At 43.3% G+C, this 20,919-nt stretch overlaps 3 protein-coding genes across 6 annotated transcripts in view; 2 read left to right on the top strand and 1 right to left on the bottom strand.

Annotated features, from left to right (window-relative positions):
• LNX2 (ligand of numb-protein X 2) overlaps window positions 1–4,287 on the bottom strand; it is a 75,881-nt gene extending 71,594 nt beyond the window's left edge. Inside the window, exon 1 of one of the 2 annotated variants that reach the window (XM_033236536.1) lies at window positions 4,085–4,287. The gene's annotated coding sequence lies outside the window, so the exon portion shown is untranslated. The remainder of the gene's footprint in view (window positions 1–4,084) is intronic. The other variant, XM_033236538.1, reaches the window with a different exon arrangement.
• A 160-nt stretch (window positions 4,288–4,447) lies between these two features.
• On the top strand, window positions 4,448–7,153 carry LOC117098020 (DNA-directed RNA polymerases I and III subunit RPAC2). Its single transcript, XM_033236541.1, has 3 exons — window positions 4,448–4,850; window positions 5,050–5,721; window positions 6,576–7,153. Exons 2-3 carry the CDS (start codon window positions 5,696–5,698, stop codon window positions 6,949–6,951), a joined length of 402 nt encoding a protein of 133 aa, XP_033092432.1. The 5' UTR covers window positions 4,448–4,850; window positions 5,050–5,695; the 3' UTR covers window positions 6,952–7,153.
• Window positions 5,511–20,919, top strand: part of LOC117098034 (protein POLR1D) — a 45,343-nt gene continuing 29,934 nt past the window's right edge. The window contains exons 1-2 of one of the 3 annotated variants that reach the window (XM_033236550.1): window positions 5,583–5,721; window positions 15,998–16,073. Coding sequence is in view for 1 of the 3 variants with exons in the window: in XM_033236545.1 (XP_033092436.1) it covers window positions 5,696–5,721 (26 nt within the window). In the remaining 2 variants the exon portion in view is untranslated. Of the gene's footprint in view, window positions 5,722–15,995; window positions 16,074–20,919 lie in introns of those variants that run through there. The other 2 variants (XM_033236545.1, XM_033236551.1) reach the window with 2 other exon arrangements.

Genomic DNA, 20,919 nt, shown 5'->3' with positions numbered 1-20,919 from the left:
GCTGTTAGCAAAATAGATAGGATCCCAGCTCTAGGAAGCATACATTCTAAAGGATAGAACCTATAACACCTGCTTCTTTAAAAGCATACCAACTAGAGGACAATTTATTATTGTAAGTCATGAGCACTTACTTGTTAAAAAATTCCTTTGTTGTTTTTTTTTTGAGACACAGTCTAGCTCTGTCACCCAGGCTGGAGCACAGTGGCACAATCTCAGCTTACTGCAACCTCTACCTCCTGGGTTCAAGCGATTTCTCCCACCTCAGGCCCCTGACTAGCTGGGATTACAGGCACCTGCCACCACGCCCAGCTAATTTTTGTATTTTTAGTAGAGACGGGGTTTCACTGTATTGGCCAGGCTGGTCTCGAACTCCTGACCTCGTGATCCACCCGCCTCGACCTCCCAAAGTGCTAGAATTACAAGTGTGAGCCACTGCGGCTGGTCAAAAAATTCCTCTTAATAACTTCTCAGAAGGCTAATACACAAAATAGCCACCTTTTCTGAATCCAACCAAACAAAATAACTTACTAATCACAGATTTTCCTACTGCTTTGTATTTTCTGAGGAAAAAAAACACACGCCAGGAAAGCTAAAAGGGATGTGTTTTGTAAAACTCTCAGGCCCTCCAACAGGCTCAATTTAGGTAGGCCTGCCCCAGTCTTCAAATTCTACATGCACGATACATACATATAACTTTTTCAACCAACACCGCTTCCTAGACAGAGGAGAACCTATGAAATGAGACCTGTGATTCTTTTTTAAAAACCTATAAGCATTTGGATAGAGGAAGGTGGGCCTGTGAACTGTGGCCCTGTAAGCAGGAGGGGAAGTTAAATAGTTCTTCATAATACAATTTAAAGATATTTGAATTTTGGGGTGGCAATCAGAAAGGAAAGAAAGAAGAAGGGGAGAAGGCCGAAGAGCCAACCAGATTACAAGAGCCTGGAGTCCTTCTTTCTTTGATGGTGGCCAAAATGTATTTTAAGGACAGAAATGCCTAATATTCAATGTCAACACTTCTGACATTGCTCCACTGTGAACCCCTTCATCCTCCCCTTCCTCTAAATCTCCCATAAAGCTTACCACACCCATAAAGGCTTTCTGTGAACTCTTTTTTTTTTCTTTTCTCTTCTTTCCTAGCTCCTGTGAGACACAACTATCCAACAACTGCATCATGGATCTCTCAACCATCCATTTAGCACCTCCTTAGATTGGTCCAAAACTGAACTTATATCCCCTTCCACACCTCTACCATCAATTGTTTTTAACTGCTTCTTCTCATATCCTCCAACATTTCACTAGCTCATTAATATCATCATCTAAAGGAACAACTAATATTTACTGAGCACTTGGAATGTGCTAGGTACCCTGCCAAAGGCATTACATGCGTAATTCCTCAAACCCTACTGAACAGGTATGACAATCATTTCCCAAATATTAGGAAATCAAAGTTCTGTCAGGATAGTACTTCTAAGGGTAAGTAATAGAATTTGACCCGTTTTAATTCCACAGCCAGCTTACCCAGTACATGGCAATCAATGCCTGAAATCAACTCAGGATTCATCCTTCCCCTCTTTAAGCCTATCTAGTCACTTACCTGGTCCAGCCTCCTAGTCATACGTGTTAAACGCCATGTCGTTTCTCCTTCCACTACCAGCACACTAGCATTTACTAAGTCCTTACTATGTGGCAATCACTATTCTAAGTAATATACATGTTTTTTCAAGTTCTATCCCCCAAACTCTGAGATGAAAAATCTAAGGAACAAAGAGGTTTCAGTGTATGACACAGCCTGATTCCACCCCAGGTAATCTGAATAGAGAATCCCTGAGCACTTAACCCCTCCATTATAACAGCCTCCAACTTAGTCTCAATACCACCCATCTGGAAGCCCACCATCCTCCAGATGCTGCAGATATCTTTCTGGAATGCGAATGTTATCATGACATTCTCCTGCTTAAAATTAGCAGCTCAGTATCACTGACTGGATAAAGTCCAAATTTCTTAATCTGGTATACAAAATCCTTCATTTTTCTGTTCAAGTCAATTCAGTAAATATTTTAGTGACCAATGTAAGCAAGAAAAGGTGCCAAGTGCTCCGAAATGAATAATATACATGTCCCTGACTACTACTTCCACCTTGGACACTGGGTCCTTCGGCCAGACAAGCCCATATGCAAAGCTCACAATACAACAGCCCAAAGATACATGCATGTATTTTTAAGTGGCCTGCGTGCTATGTGCCTACAATGTACGATATCCCAAATCAATCTGAAGACTAGGTGCCTATGTGACACCTATTCTTACAGGTCTCCAGGCAGAAGTGCTCCCTAAGTTCAAATTACTTCAGGGTAACTAGCGGGATAAAGGCATGGATCAGTTTCCAAATGAGAAAACTTCTGGGCAAGAACTAACCCCTGCCATCAATGGCTGGCATGCAGTAGGTACTTTATCAGTGGCGAAATGAATAAATAATGAAAAAATGTCAAAGTTGATGAGAAGACCAGAGCAACAAGATATATGGAGAATGTAACACACAAGTGGGCCGAATTAAAAGTAATGTTATTCTACTTTGGTTCTCATTTGGCCTACTTTTACCCCATGGGAAAACTCACATGTGGGACTTGGACAAGCTTAAAAAGCCAAAACTTTGTTATTCACGGCTCAACAAAGCTTTGACAAGCCAAAAAGGATACCAGATTCCCGCTTCCTTCTTTACCTGCCAAAGTCCATTTTCTAAAGAGGTGTGGGGGTGGGAATCAAACCTAGCAAAGTAAATAAAATTGATCTACTGAGATCCAGCTTCATCAGTGCTGCATCGAAGTACATGCAAAAGAAATATCAAAATCTGTCCCGGGAAGAAGGCCAATTTACAAGTAAGTACTATTGCCGCAAGAATGTGAAATTCTTTTTTTTTTTTTTGACGGAGTCTCGCTCTGTCGCCCAGGCTGGAGTGCAGTGGCCGGATCTCAGCTCACTGCAAGCTCCGCCTCCCGGGTTTACGCCATTCTCCTGCCTCAGCCTCCCGAGTAGCTGGGACTACAGGCGCCCGCCACCTCGCCCGGCTAGTTTTTTATATTTTTTAGTAGAGACGGGGTTTCACCGTGTTCGCCAGGATGGTCTCGATCTCCTGACCTTGTGATCCGCCCGTCTCGGCCTCCCAAAGTGCTGGGATTACAGGCTCGAGCCACCGCGCCCGGCCAAGAATGTGAAATTCTTAAAGGCAGTTCCAATAAGCTGGAGCTCACAAGTGTTCCTCCTCCTGCACCGCCACCGCTCTTCACTCAACTTTGTTTCTGATTTCTGTGATTTTAAAAAGGATAACGTATACAGCAAAGCTCATGCATAAGTGTACTTTAGCTCCTGGCACAAACGAACGTCTGGGTTCATAAACTCAACGTAAACTGAAATACTAGAAGAAACACTACATGAGTCAAAAGTCCTTGTTTAAAACGTGGCATAAAGCTCTGAAAAGCGAGTGATGTATTTCCTGAACGATGCTTTGTGTGCAACTGGTTCCAAATCAAGATTCATATTTTTAAATTACCCACTGGAATATGTCAAATCTATCTCCCACCCTCTCCAGCCTAAACAGAAAGGTGAGAATTCACAGGCAACAGGCTAGGGCGGAGGGAACGATCTCTCCCTATCCCTTTGCAGAGGAACAAAACCCGATAAAGGCAGCTAGTGCCACTCGCATTGCCGACACCACACACACACAGGAAATTTAAACACTCACCCCACCTCTCCCTTCCCTTAAGAAGCAAACGACGCCAAGATCTGCACCGCGGTGGCCGGAACCAGCAAATGCTAACAGCCGGAGGCCTCCTGCCTCCAGGGCTCCTACAGGCGGCGGGCACCGGGCGCCGACTCTCCCTCCCCGACCAGCCCCACACCGGAGTCCACGCCAGCCCCGCAGCCCGGGCAAGCGAAGACAGTCGCGGACGACCAAAGCTCCGGGACCAGCTGCGGCGCCGCTCCGGCCGCCTCCCGGGGCGCGGCGCTCCTCCACACCCAGCCGACGCCCGCACCTGAGGCGGCTGCCCGCAGCCGGCGAGAGGGCGCGCAGGGCAAAGTTACTCACTGGGAAAGCGCGGCTGCCCGGGCCGCGCACGGGCTCCTGGCGCCGCTGCCCGGCACCAGCTCCCGCTCTCCGCGGCCCGCTGAGGGAGCGGAGAGCCTGCCCGGCTCCGCTCCGCCGAGAATTGCCGCCGCCGCCACCGCGGATTTCCTGGCAAGAAGCAAACTCCAGCCAAGACTTCACTTCTCAACCGCCCCTGCTGCCTTCCCGGGGGCCAGCGCTAAGGCCGAGCGGCCCAACCCGCAGCCAGGCCAATCGGAGGTAGCACAGGGCGGGAGGTGGGCGGACCAGAGGGCGGCTCCACCTATCCGAGAGCTCGGGAGGCGGGCCAGAAGGGGCCCGTCACTCCTGGGTTAGAGTGAGACCACTCCGCCCTCGCCGCCCGCCTCCCCCACCCGCCCCGGGCTGTCCCCGCCGCCCGCCTGATTCCCCTGCGGAAGCCCCGGGGGCTAGGTGCCTGTGCGCACCCCGGGCCGCCGCCGGGAGTGGCACTGCTGGGGAAGGAGTGAACATTCAGAGGAATGGCGGGGCGGGGTCGGGGGAGGCTAGGAGAACAGGTGGCGCAGGGAAGCAGAAACGTAGTTGCGCAGGACAGCTGGACAGCTGGAGTGGGGCAGGGTCGGGGCCGGCGGCTAGGGGAGAAGGGCCTATTCGAGAGGAAGCGCACCTGAGGGAGCGTGGCCAGGGCCAGGACGCTGGGAGCTGGGCGGAGAGCGAGTCTGGGTGTCGAAAGGTTGCCGAGGCGGGGGCTGGGCACCTGGGAACAAAGGTGAGGGCGGGTTCCGCAGGTGAGGAGGTTTGAGGAGCCACAGCGGGTAAAGGGAAAAGGAAGTCCACAGCCGGAGAGGACGCGCTCTGGGGGGTAGAAGGAATCCTAGGACGAAAAGGATGAGGTGGGAAACAGTTTTTTCCCAAACTCTCACTCCCCCAAGAGAAAGACATTTCTTTCTTGCCCTTTTTTGACCCAGTTGAGAATGCAACTGCAAGGTCCCCGGTGAGACAAATACCGCCTTCAACCCTCGTATTCTGTCGTGACTCATCTTGCACGTGACCCCCTCCCTCTTCAAGGTGTGTTGACCGACTAGAGCCTAAGCCTGTCGTCCCACAAAAGGCCCGGGAGGGCCGGGGTCCCAGGAAGGGCCATCCTGGATCAACACTGCCCCAGTGGGGGAGTCGGGCCTCTTTCGCCCTTGCCACTGGGAAGGGAAGTGATTTGGGGGCGGCAGGTAAGGCCCCGCTCCTTCGCCATCACCTGGGGAAAGGTACCAGGGTTGAGCTGGCGCGCCCGCAGACCTGTCTGGGCCTGGGGGTAAAGCGGCGCTGGCCCCACCCCCTGCCCCTCCCACCGTGAGTGGCCTCGCCTGGTCGCCCAGGTGAGCCGCCGGGCCGCGAGCCACCGCCCACCCCCTGTCGGGGCGGGGCCTGGGGGCGGAGCCTGATGCCCCGCCCCGCGGCTGGGCCCTGCCGCGCCGCTGCGGCTCCTCCTCCCTCCTTCCGTCCTCCCCGCCTTCCGTCGGTCTGTCCTTCCTTCCTGCTTCGCCTCCACGCCTCGCGCTATGGGACAGAACCCCCGATCCGCCAGCACCACCTGAGGATCCGGAAACCGACCCAGCGATGGAAGAGGACCAGGAGCTGGAGAGGTAACGGCCGAGGAGGAGGCGGGCGGAGCGGGCCGCGCCCAAGGGGAGCGGGTGGCCGAGGGGCACGCTGCCCGGCCTGGCAGTCGGGGCCTGACTCGGGGCGCAGAGAAGAATCATGGAGAGAGAGGTGGGGAGGAGATATGAATGTTTCAATTGAGAGACTGAGAGGTGCGCTAGCTATTAAGGAGGGAAGACAAGTTGGGAGACCAGACTTAAGTATCCGAACTGCCCATCCCCGTTAGAACAGCAGCGTGTAAAATCACGCCCCGGGCCTCTGCTCCCTGAGGACGGTACTGGTGCCTCTGTCCCTGTAACTACGGCTCACGTTCCTTCTATGTACAGTCTGCTCCTAAAGCCACTCATCTACTGAGCTCTTTTTCTCCCTCCCGCTTGACTCCTGGACCTTCCATTCTCCTAGTTTCCTTCTCTTGCAAAATGGAAGCCGTAGTTGGGCCTGCACATTGATCATCTGTATCCTCTATTTTTATACTAGAGCAATCGGGATTTTTATGCCTTTCAACCCCCTTTTCATCCTCTAGTAGGACCAATCCTATTCTAATCCTATCCCTCGCTTGTGACTCTACCAAAGAATATTTTTGCAAACACTTAAGTTTGTGTTTTTCTAAGAAAACTCCCCTTGTGGCCAGTGTGGATGGTCAAACGGGGCAGGGAAAAACTGGAGGCAATAAATTATTCATAGAGTTTGTGGAGGCAGGAAAATGAGAGGCGAATAATCCTATGTAGCTGGAGTATATTAATAATAATGCGTTGCAATGTGATATAGTAAATGAAAAAAAGCTAGTTACAAAACAATATTCAGTATGATCTCATTTTTATAAAAAATATGTGTGTAGAAAAATATCTGGATTGAAGACCTCAATGGCTGAAGGCGAGAGGAAGACAGCCCTGGAAATGGTCCAGGCAGCTGGAACAGATAGACACTGTGTGACATTTGTATTGCACGAGGAAGACCATACCCTAGGAAATTCTCTACGTTACATGATCATGAAGAACCCGGAAGTGGAATTTTGTGGTTACACTACGACCCATCCTTCAGAGAGCAAAATTAATTTACGCATTCAGACTCGAGGTACCCTTCCAGCTGTTGAGCCATTTCAGAGAGGCCTGAATGAGCTCATGAGTGTCTGCCAACATGTGCTTGACAAGTTTGAGGCCAGCATAAAGGACTATAAGGATCAAAAAGCAAGCAGAAATGAATCCACATTCTAGTCCCTTATGCAGTATACAAGGAGAACTGTCCTCTAGGATATTCTCTTCCTGATGGCGCAGAACCCAGAATTAGAAGTTTGTGGTTACAGCATACTCTGTCCTTCAGAAAGGCGTGATTCTAGCTGTTGACCCCTCGCAGTTGTTGGAACCTTTGCAAAAACCTCTGTATTATTCTAATAAATTCCCTCTTTTATTTAAACTAGTTTGACTGGTTTCTGTTCCATGCAACCAAATGGTCCTTGAGGATGACTTTTTTTTCTTTTAATTAAGCCAGCATTGAAAATGAGGAAACTGAGCATATCAGAGACCTAGACAAGAACTGTGATCATGGGAATTAAAAGGAGTATGTATCCATGTCCATAGTTGCGGTGGTGGGAGTAAGGGAAGAGACAAAAACCATTACCCCAGTTAGACTGTTGTTAGTTTGAAAAAAGAAGGAAAGAAAATTGGGTTGGGGACTTGACTTCTTGCTAAACTTTTTGGCTTTTAAAGAATTGCATCATTTGCTGTGGTTGGTAGACTGGGCAAGGGTGGGAATAATTTGAAAGAAGTGTGAGAATTCTGGTTTTACATGAGAGTTTTAAGGAGTAAGGCTCCATCTTTGAGGCATTTACAGGAAATATACCAGTTTACTGCTTGAATTTTGGGATATTGATACTTAGTCATGATCTAAGTAAGGTAAAATGTTTTGATTATGTTACAGAAGGAGAAAATTGGGATGACTAGATAACATTTTCAGTCCTTAGGTAGGTATAGCCTAGGGTAATGTAGAAGAAGCCCTATTTGAGAGAAGGTAAAGCCAAGGAGAAGGAAAATTCCATGTAGGGGAAATGACTGTTTTGGAAAACACATATCCCATCCACCAGTGCTCTGTGCTTCGGGACCTTGTTTATGCTATCCCCTCTTCCTGGGCCAGTCTTACTCCTGCCATACTAAGTCAAAGCTTATGTGTCAGGCCCCCCAGCCTAGTTTGGGTACTTCTTTGTGCTTTCATTACACCCTGTGTTTCCTGGCCTTGGTATTTACTATGCTGTTGGTAGTGCTTATTTACCCACTATACCAACTTGCAGGTCAACATGATTCTGGTACCTGGAACTCTGAATTCATGTAAGTAGTTATGGCATGCAGCTTTTCAGTCACTCAAACCTGACCTCTTATACTAGCCTGCTATAGAGCCTACATTTCCTATACTCAGTCAACTTCTTTAAAGATATTTCCATATTTTTGAGCACCAGTATGTTCCAGGCCTTGGGGATAGATATATAGGGATAGTGGATGAGACAGTAAGTCCTGTTCTCATAAAGCATGTGTTATAATAAGAGCCCCTTAAAAAAAACATTGTAAGGCTCGCCATAGGGCTCACACCTGGGAAGCCAAGGTGGGAGGATCACTTGAGCCCAGGAGACAAGCCTGGGCAACATAGGGAGTCCTTGTCTCTACAAAAAAATTTAAAAGCTATCCCGGCATGGTGACACATGCCTGTAGTCCCAGCTACTTGGGAAGCTGAGGCAAGAGGATATCTTGAACCCAGGAGGTTGAGGCTGCAATGAGCCATGACCACACCACTGCATTCCATCCTGGGTGACAGAGTGAGACCCTGTCTCAAAAAATATATATAAAATTTAAAACTTGTAATTCTGTGAAAGCAGCAAATGTAGGGTCAAGATAGAAAACATGAGAAAAGAATCTGCTTTAGGCATGGAAGTTAGGAAAGGTGTTCTAGAGATTACAGGAAGGGAGAGAGCTGGCTGTGTAAAAAGAGAAAATGCATTCTGGGGGTATAGCATGTACAAAAGTCCTGAAGCAGAAAACTGGTGGCATGAGGAACTGAAGATACTGAAAGAAGATTTGCATGTTTTTGTAGCACAGTAGACAAGGAGAAGGGCCTGTCCCTCTGGAGTCCATGGGAAGAAGAGATGGGGTAGTAGAGATTTTGGATTTTAAGCACAGTGGGAATGGCGCCTTCATTACTTTGATTACAGTGTGGGGGGAGATGAATTATAGGGAGGCTGGAGTAGTAGCAGAGAGAGTCACTATAAAGAGTTGAAGTGGCCTAGAAGGGTAGAAGCTAATGATGGAGAAGAGAAGGTAGGTTTGAGGTATATTTTAGAATTGAATTGGCACAGAATTGGTACACCTCAGGAATTGAATGTGGAAGATGAAGAATCAAAGATGACTGCTGCCTAGCTTTAGGGCCAATTACTGAAATTGAAAAGCTTAAAATGGAAAATAGATTGGGAGGTGGAAAAGATGATAGGAATCAAAAGTTTCATTTTTGAACATTGTAAGCAGTGGCTATGTGAGTTGGAGATCGTGGAAGAGATCTAAGCTGGAGACAAATTTTGTGAGTCCTTGCCATAAAGATGACATAAATTGATTTAAAAAAAAAAAAAATAGAGGGTGACAAAGAAGTGGGCCCAGAACCAAGCCCTAGGCAACTTCAGTATTTAAAGTTTGGGTCAAAGAAGAGTTTTAAAGATAAGAGTATTTGTAAGTTTGGGTCAATGTGATGGTAGGAAAGTGCAAAAGTAGGGTGTGGAAGCCAAGGGTTTCAAATAGGGAATAGAAAAATGTCACCTGAAGTTAACATGGAGGTCACTAGGCAGTAGCAGCATCAGTTGACTGCCTAAGAGGAGTAAACATTACCACTCATACAGAGGAATGGCTTAGTTTGGTTTTCCAATAAAAGAATCACATGAAAACACTGGAAGAGGTGAGTTTAAGCGGGAGCAGGGATGTCATAGGGCAAGGATACAGAATATTCTTTTATGGTGATAGTAAGAAATTCTGGAAAGTCAATGTTTAAGGGCATTAGCCTTTGAACATAAAAGGAAGCTTAAAAAGGATGTGGAAAAGGATTAAAAACTTCTTTCCTCTCCCAAAACTTTGCCTGTGGGAATAGTAAACAGAATTACTTACATGGAGTTTAATTCCTCTGAACCAAGGCCTGTCAGGAGATGAAAACAAAGTTTAATTAGTGGACAGCAAGGTACAGACTGATGATAGCAGATGAAGTACAGTGGGAAACACACCCAGAGGCGACCGCTCACCACATCACGACTTCATTGCACCTAAAAGGATTTAGACTGATCATGTAGCATTCTGTCTTGAATCTCTTTAGGGTGGCCATAAACTCACAGGTTCGTACAAAACACCTGCAGAAGGCAGTTGGGTGAAGGGAAGAAACTGAGAACAGGGTAGGCAGGTTAACCAAGAGTCTTGTATATGTGAAAGGAATCTGCATAAAGTCTGTAGGGACCTGAGGGAAAGCTGAGTTCGTCCAAAAAGGACCAGGGAGACGAATGTGAATCATACTCATACATACTGTGAAAAGTTAATCCGCATCTGATTTGCACTCCAATAACATTTCATTCTAAATAAACTCATGCCAGTGATCAAGATCAGAAGTTCTCTTCAGCTGTAAAGTACTATGACTTTTAAAAAGCCAATTATTAAATAATAATATATACCAAAAGCTTTTAATATATAGTAATTCTGAGTACTTGCTGGCACTTTCTATTTTCAGAGTACTTTACAAGCTAATTATGTATAAATTGCATATAGCTGTAACATCTAAGTACTCTAATTAGTTGGCATAATGCACAGGTTCACACAGAATCTCTAGAGATGGAAAGGTGTCTACATACAAAGCGGTCTCTTCAGTACTGACCCAAAGAGTATCTTGCATCTCAAGAGACAGGAAAGCATATCAAGTTCCATGGCCTACCGCCCACCAGCATTCTTTTAGTTGCCCTTCAACATATTATTCAGATTTTAGATGGTCTCCAGATCACTAGACAAACGTCATCTTTTTGGTTAGCGTCATTTAGAGTCATTCTTCGTAACAACCTTTAAACTGGGTTCTTGGAAGTTTACCCATCTGCTTTCAAGTACTTACTAAGACCCCCAAACCCAGCCTGTTTTTGCTCAAATTCTTAATGTTGCTATTTTATTTTGCTGCTTTATAAACTATCCTGGTACAGTTACTGTGTGTCTGTTTTTTTTTGTTTGTTTATTTTTTTTTCTCACTATGAAATTCTTCTCAAACTTGGATTATTAGATCTCTAGTTATTTAACTATACAGTAAGTATGTACCTAATAGTTATTTAACTATACAGTAAGTATGTACCTAATAGTAGCACAGTCCTGAGAAATGGTGGAAATAAGAGACTAGGAATCTGTCCTGAAAATCCTTCTGTGGTTTTGGAGAAGGCAGATGAGAGCTGTATACATGAAAAAGAGAAACCAATTGTATTGACAATGAAGTGCCCGAATGTGCAGTGTAGAGTATTATGTGATGAATTCAGAATGGGATGGGTGAAGGGCACTACTGAAACTTCAATTCTTTCATGAGCACCCATTCTGTCAGCCAGTGAAGATGGCAAAAGAATAACAGGAATAAATGGTTTTCTTTTTCTCAGTGTAAGAGAGCTGGTAAAGATTCTTGAGCTAGAACTGCCATAAAGTTTTAGTTTTTTGTTTTTTGTCCCATGCCCATGTGCAGAATGGGTAAGTGGAAGGAAACTGGAAGACAGCAGTGAGCTGGGGACATTTGTAGTAGTTCAGGTATAATGTAAGGAGGGCATACTTGTAGGACAGGAGATAAAAGGATGGATACAAAACAAAAATGCTTAAACAAAAAAAGTAACTTAGAGACAGATTCTATAGAGGGGTAATAGAAGAGTTGTAGATGACCCCAAAGGCCCCATATCCAGGTTCATTTACCCCTTTGTTTATCCTACCATTCCCTCACAACCAAAAACCGGTAAGGCAGGATTTATTGTTTCTGCTCCCCAACCTGGCCTTACTAATAGGAGTTAGTGGGTGCAACCACCCTTACCTCCTTCCCCAACCCAGATCAGAAGAATTCATGTCTTTTACAAGGATATGAATCCAGGGCTACCAATGTGAAAATTGAGAGTTGAGGGGAGGAGATCAGGGCCGTGAACAGCCTGGCTCTTGCGGTCTGCACTCACCAAGTTGCTTGCTTTACAGAGAATGTTTTCATTAATTCGTTCCATAAATATTGAGCACATACTACATGGAGGCACAGTTTAGGGGCCAGGATATGGCAGTGAACAAGTTGACCCACATGCAGTTTTTTTTTTTTTTCTGATGGCAGAGTTGGACAATAAAGAAACATGCAAACAGATTTAATTTCAGGTAGTAAAATAATGACAAGGAGAAGACACTGAGATTAAGTAGTTAAGGAAGGCCTTTCTGAGGAGGTGACATTTGAGCAGAGAAATACAGGAAGAGAGAGACCAAGGATAAAAGAGAATGAGCCCAGAATTTTTTTTAAAACCTGAGCTTAGATTATTTAGCAATGAAAACAAAATTATGAACCTTTCTAGAGGAATAAATTGTGTATTTCAGCCTTGTATGTGTTTGTAACTTTTATTAGTGCCTAAATTTATATCATCTGTCTTTAATCTGTATATGTATTTACCTAACAATTACAGTAAAGAATATGGAACTACTCTGTGGGAAGGAGGATATGTAGGATATTGGAAGTGTTTTTGGTTGGCTGATATATGTATGTATATTGCAGGGCTTATTTTAATTGAATTTTTTTTTTTTTTTTAAGAAAAGTACACTTTTTTTTTCTTTTTTTGAGACAGTTGCACTGTTACCCAGACTGGAATGCAGTGGTGCAATCTCAACTTGCTGCAACCCTGACCTCCCAGGCTCAAGCAGTCCTCCTACCTCAGCCTCCTGAGTAGCTGAGACTACAGGCGTGTGCCACCATGCCTCACTGATTTTATTTTATTTTTTTGTGGAGACAGTCTCACTGTGTTGCCCAGGCTGGTCTCAAACTCCTAGACTCAAGTGATCCTCCCACCTCAGCCTCCCAAAGTGCTAGGATTATAGGCATGAGCCACTGTGCTCAGCCAAAATAGACCTTCTTTAGGAATAGAAGTTGATGTGTGTGGAATCCTGAATATCTTTTCAGTAAGCATAGGCATAGCAAACTGAGGCAATATAACATTGGAGTTAAGAGCTGTTGGACTCACAATGCCTGGGTTTTGATCCTGGCTGTAGACGTTAGCCATGAGACCTTGGACATACTGTTTGATCTCTTTGTGCCTGAATTTATTCTGTAAATTGGGATAACAAGAATACCATATAGGGCTGTTACAACTGTTAATTTAGATAATATTCAAAGTGCTCGGGACGGTACCTGAACTGTAAAGCATGCTCTCAATCAATGTTAGGTATTAGTGTTATTATTGTAATATCATTGATGTTGAGCAAGCTGGGTTGGTTTATATTCCTTCAAGGTGAAAACTTGGAAACAAAAAACCGTAGTAGCCTGTGTTATTTTTTTGTTTTCTTCCGTCTATAATATGATTTGAGGACCCCTGTATGGAAGGTTATCAGTCTGTTAAAGCCATAGCTTTTAAGAAAAATACTTTAAAATAGCATTCTCATTAATAGGATATATAAAAAAAATCACAGACAAATTGTGTTTCTCCTCTTTGAAAAAAGAAATTAAGATTCTGATGGAACATTCATAATCTTCCTTAAGCCTTAAGATAAAGGTTAAGCAGAAAGAAAAACAAGTTCTATAACAGATGGATACCTGGCTTGGTGCCAGGTATCTGGACTATTGGTAGGAAGCCAGGGCTCAATCTAGGTCACTTAATTGTAAAAACTGCATTAAAAATACTATATTTATTTATTTCTTGAGACGGAGTCTCACTCTGTTGGCCAGGCTGGAGTGCAGTGGTGCGATCTCAGCTCACTGCAACCTCCGCCTCCCAGGTTCAAGAGATTCTCGTGCCTCAGCCTCCCGAGTAGCTGGGACTACAGGCACCCACCACCACACTCAGCCAATTTTTGTATTTTTAAGTAGAGACGGGGTTTCACCATATTGGACAGGCTGGTCTCAAACTCCTGACCTCGTGATCTGCCTGCCTTGGCTTCCCAAAGTGCTGGGATAGTCACTGTGCCCAGCCTGATTTTTTTTTTATCTAGTACTGTTTCTCCGTATATTCCCTGTTCATTACGCAAGGCACTTAGCATATCTCAAAAAGAAAAGCTACCTTGTTGCTTTTCTTGAGTTTTACCTTCCTGACTTAAGTCAAACCTCAAAAAAATTATGAATAATGCTCCACCAATTCTATTAAAAGGACTCCAAGAGAAAATCCAACAGCCTGGAGCATCTAATCATGCAGAGACTGAACTAGTTGTCTTAAACAACAGCTTGGGGTTACAATTTTTGTTGTTGTTTTTTTCATGGGTGGGAGAGACTTTCTTTTTCTCTGTCAACCTCTCAAGGCAGTATTGTGTAGAGGCGAAGGGTAGGAACTCTGAAGTCAGAGGGCCTGTTGGCTCCACACTTCCTATCTTATGAATGTGGGCAAGTGACTTAACCTTTCTGAGCCTCAGTTTCCTTACCTATAAAATTAGGCTAATAATAACATCTACTTCATAGGGCTATTGTGACAAATAAATGAAATAAAGCACTTAGCACAACTTCTAGTACACTTAAATACTCAAACATTAGCTATTGCTATTGATATATATGGTTGTTGTTTAAGCCAGTTAGTGGGAGTTAAACTAATGGTCTTCACAGTACAGATTGCGTCGTGTTATCCATAGGAGCCCTCCTGGCTGGCTTGCATGAGCTGCCTGCCTCCCCCACCTGCCCCACCCTGCTCTCTTCCCAAAGCATCACCCGTGACTGCCACACTGGCCTTCTCACTTCGTTTATTCATATAAGCCTAACATTGCCATTTCAGGGCCTTGGCACCTGCCCTTTACTTCCCGAACCTCTCTTCCCCTAAATCTTCACATGGCCTGTCTGTTTCCAAAGTCGTTTGCTCAGAGAGACCATCCTTGACTGGGTATTAGTCCATTGCTGCATAACGGATTATCCCAAAACTTAGTGGCTGAAAGCAACAAATACGTCTCAGTTTCTGTGGGTCAAGAATCAGGGTGGAGCTTAGCTGGGTGATTTTGACTCAGGGTCTCTGACAAGGCTGTAGTCAAGATGTCATCCAGGCTGCAGTCTTGAGGATTGCATGGGGGAGGATTTACCCACAAGCTCACTCATAGGGGGCTGCTTCATGCCGTGGCAGCTGGCTTCCCGCCAGAGCCAGGAAGACAGAGTTGGAGAGAAGCCAAGACAGAAGCCAGTCTTTTTATGCCCTGCTTTCAGAAGTGGCATCCCATTGCCTCTGCTCTATTCTGTTGGTTAGACATGAATCGGTAAGTCCAGCCCACACTTAAGAGGAGGGGAGTACATGAGGGTCTGAATACTAGGAGGTGGGGATCCTTGGCACCATCTTAGCGGCTGCTTACCCATCCACCTTCTCTAAAGTGGCAGGCATATCCACATACAAACCTCCATCACTCTCTATTCCCATACCTTGCTATATTTCTTCATAGTACTCATTGTCAACTGACATTATATTATATATTTATATATTTATTGTCTAATTCCACTGGAAAAATGTCTCCTTGGTGACAAGGGCTTTGTTCTTGTTTGCTTCTGAACCCCGAGCACTTAAAACTGGGCACACAGTAGGCTTTCATTGATGTTTATTCAGAAAGTGAATGAATATATGCATGATTACATAGCAGTGTCAGAGTATGAGTGCCACAACAGGAAGAAGGACTGATGATTTATAATGACATTTTTTTGTATACTTATCAGCTGACACTTGCAACTCAGAAAGCCACCACAGTAACAAGCTTCAAGAAGACAAAAAATTCTTGAGTGAGACAAGGAACCATGCCTATCCTGTGGCTTCAGTGGGAGGAGGAGCTGGGGGGAGGCATGGGTAAGCATCATAGAGAGCCTTGATAAAGGTGGTTATGCTTTATATTCTGTTTCATTTTTGTCTTCTCTTTGTCCTCAAGAGCCTCTAACATTACTATCTTCACCACCCTGATCCCATGCTTCATCCGTTATCTTGCCTCTCTATTGGTCTAAAAAGGTAGAGTATCTCCCACTTGAAGTTGATTGATGGACATTTTTACTTTGCAACAGCAGTATGGGCGAGTGATACGGATTTTCCTTGGGATCTTGTCCCCACAGAACTCTAGCAGAGGAAGAGTTTGAGGATTGTTGTTTTGAGTACCGTGAAGTGGAATTTAAAGGATTTGATTCCAAGGTATGCTGTCTTTTCCATTCCAAATAGTACACTCATTTCCTAACCAGCTGTCTCGTAAATCTGTGCCATTTACTACAAATAGCATTGCTTTGGAAAGATAACAGAAGGCGCGCGTTTGTTTTTCCAGCAGCTATTTAAGGTCCATTTGTCTTCCCGGTACCAGGAGTGCAAAGATGAATCTCATTTCATGCCTGCCTTCACAGAGTTTGCAATCTGACTAGACCAAAGAGCTGTATAGTATTGCATTCCTGAAGGATAGGTGTCATTTCTTCTAACTCTTTTACCTCATTAAAATTGCAGCACCCCTCCCACCCCCCAGCACTCCTACCTTGTAGTATTTTTTCTATAGCACTTACCTTCCAATATATGAGATACATAATTTACCTATTTATTGTATTCATTATATATTGCCTTTCCCTCTACTCTTCAAACACACACACTGTAACATAAGCTCCATGACAGCAGATATTTTTGTTTGAATGTTCACTGATGTATCCACAACCCCTGGAACAATGCCTGGCTTGCAGCAGGTGTTCAAAAAATGTTTATGAAATGATTGACTCTGTATTGTTTTTTCATTAAATACTCCAAGAGCTGAACTTGAATTTGAAAAGGGAAATAACTATTCTATAAGCTTCGAATTGAGAACGCCAAATTTGTGGTTGTGTGTCTTCAACTCCATTGTCTGTCACATGTAGATGACAAGAGACTGGGCCTGTCCAGGAGGAGTCAGATCTAGAGGTTCATTTAGGCAAAGGGTGACCAGAGCAGGCAAAGATTGAGTGCCAGAGGAGTAGCCTATGCAGTAGGAACCAAGCAGATCTGATAGATATTGCCAGGTAGATGCCTCTAGAGGGATCACCTCAGCTAAGAATTGGGCATGTTATTATACACTCCTAAGAAGGCAGAGCTTTGTATCTGCAAGGCCAAATTTGGCTGCAATGCATCTCACATTAAGTGAGAACTGACCCCCGCAAGGCGGACAATATTGGTTTTGTGAGCACCTGTCCTACCCATATACCTACTGCGTGATTTCAGATTTGGGGAATTCCCAGACCAATAATATTTCAAAAAAAATCTAATAGGGTGAAAGGATGTGGGATTGCTTAAGTTTTATTTTGCGCTTACTTTGTGAAACGGACTTGCCCTCACTTCAGTGAAAAATTACCAGAAATCCCAGTCTGTATTTAGGTGACCTGAAGCACTTGGAGGACAAAACAAAGACTTAAAGCATTCAATAATTTGATATCTGTTGTGCCATTTTTATCTTGTTAGCTCCACAATGAATTGAACAGAGTCTTGGCCTTTTCCCTTGGGTCCCCATGAGCATTTGTGTACAACTGTTAATACATTACATGGGATCTAAGAATAAATTTTCATTGGAACTCTGATTTCAAGTGAAGGATCACCCAGCGTTGCGATCCCTCATCTAACATTATTTCAGATCCTGAGTTGCTTCTTTGCTCTGCATACTTAAACATAAGTCCTGGTGCTTAGAATACTTAACAAGGGGTTTTTGTTGCTGCTGTTTCCAAAAGTGATTAATATAAAATTGGTAACGTAAAATTAATATAAGCTTCTTTTATCACTTCATTCCCTGAAGATGAGGAGTAAAAGAGTACCATCATCATGTTCTTGTCAAAGTAAATGAGTTGGATTTATATTATTTGTCAGACTTTGTAATTGAAGCCACCTAGATTTGATACTACAGTTTTATTTCTGCTTTTTGTTTATTGGTTTGTTTACATGGGGAAGATTGCAGTTTGTCCTTAAATGGATGGAAAATATTAGGGATTCTAGGGGCTTATGATTAGAAACTTATGATTAGTGTGTTTATATGGCAGAGATTACACTTTGTCCTTAAATGGGTGGAAAACATAAAGGATTCTAGGGGTTTATGATTAGGAACTGTTGTGCTGAAAATGTCTGTCTTTAGAAGTGTTAGCTTACAGGTGTGTCACTGTCTTCTGCCCAGACTTGTAGCAAGCAAGCAGAGGATTCCCTTCCTATTTGCTTGTTCTAATAAGTTGGTCCCCATTGGAGAGCAATGAAAGATCAGAACAAGCCAGAACATGAGGAAGCCAACTAGGCTTATTCCTGGCCAAAAGCAGACAGTCTAACAGACACGTAAATGTGACTGTAAAGTAAGAAGACTGATTTGCCTCACCAGGTAGGAAAACCAGTTTAATCCTCCTTCAAGGCAGATAGTGTCTTTTCCCCTTTATAGAAAACAGCCGAGACCTGGGGAAGTTAGGTAACCAGCCTAAGGTTATATGACTAGTAATTAGGTAGGAACCCAGGATCGCCTGACTTCATAGACTCTGCTTTTTTTTGACACATGGTCTCACTCTGTCATCCAGGCTGGAGTGCAGTGGGGTGACCTTGACTCACTGCAGCCTTGACCTCCTGGGCTCAAGCAATCCTCCTACCTCAGCGTCCTGAGTAGCTGGGACCATAGGTGCAAGCCACCAAGCCTGGCTAATTTTTGTATTTTTTGTAGAGATGGGGTTTTGCCATGTTGCCCAGCCTGGTCTTGAACTCCTGAGCTCAAGCTATCCACCTGCCTTGGCCTCTCAAAGTGCTGGGATTAGTCATGAGCCACCACTCCTGAACAAACTCATCTTTTAATGGGCATGACGTCATTGATGTTACCTGCCTTGGACTCACATGAAGATAACAGCTTTGCCAGAGCATATGCTCCAGGGAGTTCAGTTTAAGAGACAAAATTGTTGGCCTAGCTGAAACATGTTGGAAATGGAACTGTTCTCTGTAAATTTTAAACGTGAAAAGAATCAAATGAATGAGAGAGTAACTTGTTAAGAACCCAAATAAAGGTTTACTGGTAATATTTAGTTTGTGAAAATACCATTTTTCATATTATTAAACCTTATTAGCATTATCTTTAAATATGTTCATTTTAACTTTTTCATCTATATTGTGCCAAAGCAGCACTTAATCATCCTCAAAATATAGAAACTATTATTCACGGATTGAGTGAAATAAGGGTATGTGTTATTTGACAGAACTCTGGATATGAAGTTAGAAAGCTCTGGGGTGGAGTCAGCTGTGTCCCTTAGTGGTTGACCTCAGATAAGGCAGTCTCCCTGAGCCTTGGTTGCTTAACCAATAAAAAGGAAACAGGAACTTTAAGGGTTCGTCTCAGCCTCGGTGAGGTAATATATATTATTCTGTAAGTTGCTGTGCACATGATATTTTAGTTAACATACATAACTATGAGTAGTATATCTGTGATTACTATTGAAATTATAACTGTAAAATGATTATTTTAAAAACTTAAAATAACAGATTTGTTCAGTGCTTTATAGTTACAAAGTAACTATATATAAATTAAATATATATTTTATATATTTTTATATGTATATATATAAATTATATTTAATCTGCCTAAGAATATTGAAAAGTTAGTAGAAATACCTTCATTTTAATCACAGAGCTCTGTGACCTTGAATATCGCAGGATCACAGAGCTAGTAGGTGCAGAACTGGGACTCATTTTCTCACTGCTGTAGTGTGGCTGCTTTGTTATTCTCTTAAGGTTACTTGATGGTGTCCTAGATTTAAAATTATAAAGGAAGAACTGCATAATCAGTCTTCTAAAATCATTGAGAGGTGTTTTAGGGATTATATAAAGATAGAACAGTTACTGAGTAAGTCTATTCAGTCTGGATTTTTCAGGTAAGAAATTCTGCTCTGAAGCAGATCACAATAATCATAGACACATCACCTAGCATTGGATAGTGTTAGTGTTGGTCCTTACAGTGTTGTCCTCTAAAGGTAATGATCCTGGGCTAAAATATTATAATTGTAATCTGTCTCATCATTTCTCCCTAGGGTGGCCATACATGCCATCTAGGCTTTGAGAGGAAAAAAATAAATATAGGTAATTTTGAGTTAAATTTTCAAAAACCAGGTATTAAATTTAGTGTTAGGCAAGTTGTTAACTTCTCTAAACCATAATTTCCTTGGCTTTATATGACAAAGTTAAACCAGATGGCCTCTAACATTTGAGAAACTTTTCCCTTATATTTTTTAATAATATAGATTGTATTTAATGGATCTTTACCTGAACATTTTGGTTCAGGTGATTAAAATGAAAATTATAGCAAAAAGATCCTTGAAACTTTTCTAAAAACACTGGGCATATAGGAATTAATATAGTATATGTCCCAATTTCTATCAAGCAAACAGTAAGAGAGAACTGTAAATTTAGGGGTCTAATATTTCAAATGAGATGTGAAAGTATGGTCCCAAGCATTTGTACTGAAAATGCAGTGCCCCTTTTTTGGTAAGCGTTAAGAGTGTATTAGACTTTGGGAGGAAGCCAAATTATGCTGTTTGGATAATCAGCATGATCTGTCTCTCAGAATTTTCCCCTGCAGTCTCAATTGGGTACCTATTCTATTTTTAACTTAGTTCTAAACTCTTTGTTACCATTGCTCCATCCAATTAAACTGCAGCTGCTGTTCCATTCCCTAAGGATTGTTTATGTTTCAGTGGATGAGATGGTCCTAATATATACGGCTACTTAAAGTATAGTTTTAATTCAGGGACAAGAAAATATTGTGTTTTAAGTTTTTGGTATTTTATAAAACAATGCATAAACATTGGCTCTAGAACATGCTTTCACGTTTTCCTTGTTGGTTATATCATCACATATAATTTATAAGTCTCTGAATGATAAAGTGTGGTTTGCTGGGTTTTGGTTGTCTTGCAGCTGGTTTCTGATGCCAAAATCATCGATTATATTACTCTCTGGTTTCTTTCTTTTGGCAGCTGATGTGTTGTTGGTATGATAAGTGGTATGATATAAAGGTAAAGGTTGGATT

This window comes from Trachypithecus francoisi, unplaced genomic scaffold, assembly GCF_009764315.1.
Source record: "Trachypithecus francoisi isolate TF-2019V2 unplaced genomic scaffold, Tfra_2.0 Contig01461, whole genome shotgun sequence".
Lineage (NCBI taxonomy): Eukaryota > Metazoa > Chordata > Mammalia > Primates > Cercopithecidae > Trachypithecus > Trachypithecus francoisi.
The sequence above is the reverse complement of the archived record's forward strand: the minus strand, read 5'-3'. Positions and strand labels throughout refer to the sequence as shown.

What these genes read in the sequence shown, in the direction of transcription:
- LOC117098020 (XM_033236541.1), top strand. Translation starts at nt 5,696, where the DNA reads ATGGAAGAGGACCAGGAGCTGGAGAG. An exon ending in GAGGACCAGGAGCTGGAGAG is followed by an intron (nt 5,722 to 6,575) that starts GTAACGGCCGAG and finishes ATATGTGTGTAG; the next exon opens with AAAAATATCTGGATTGAAGA.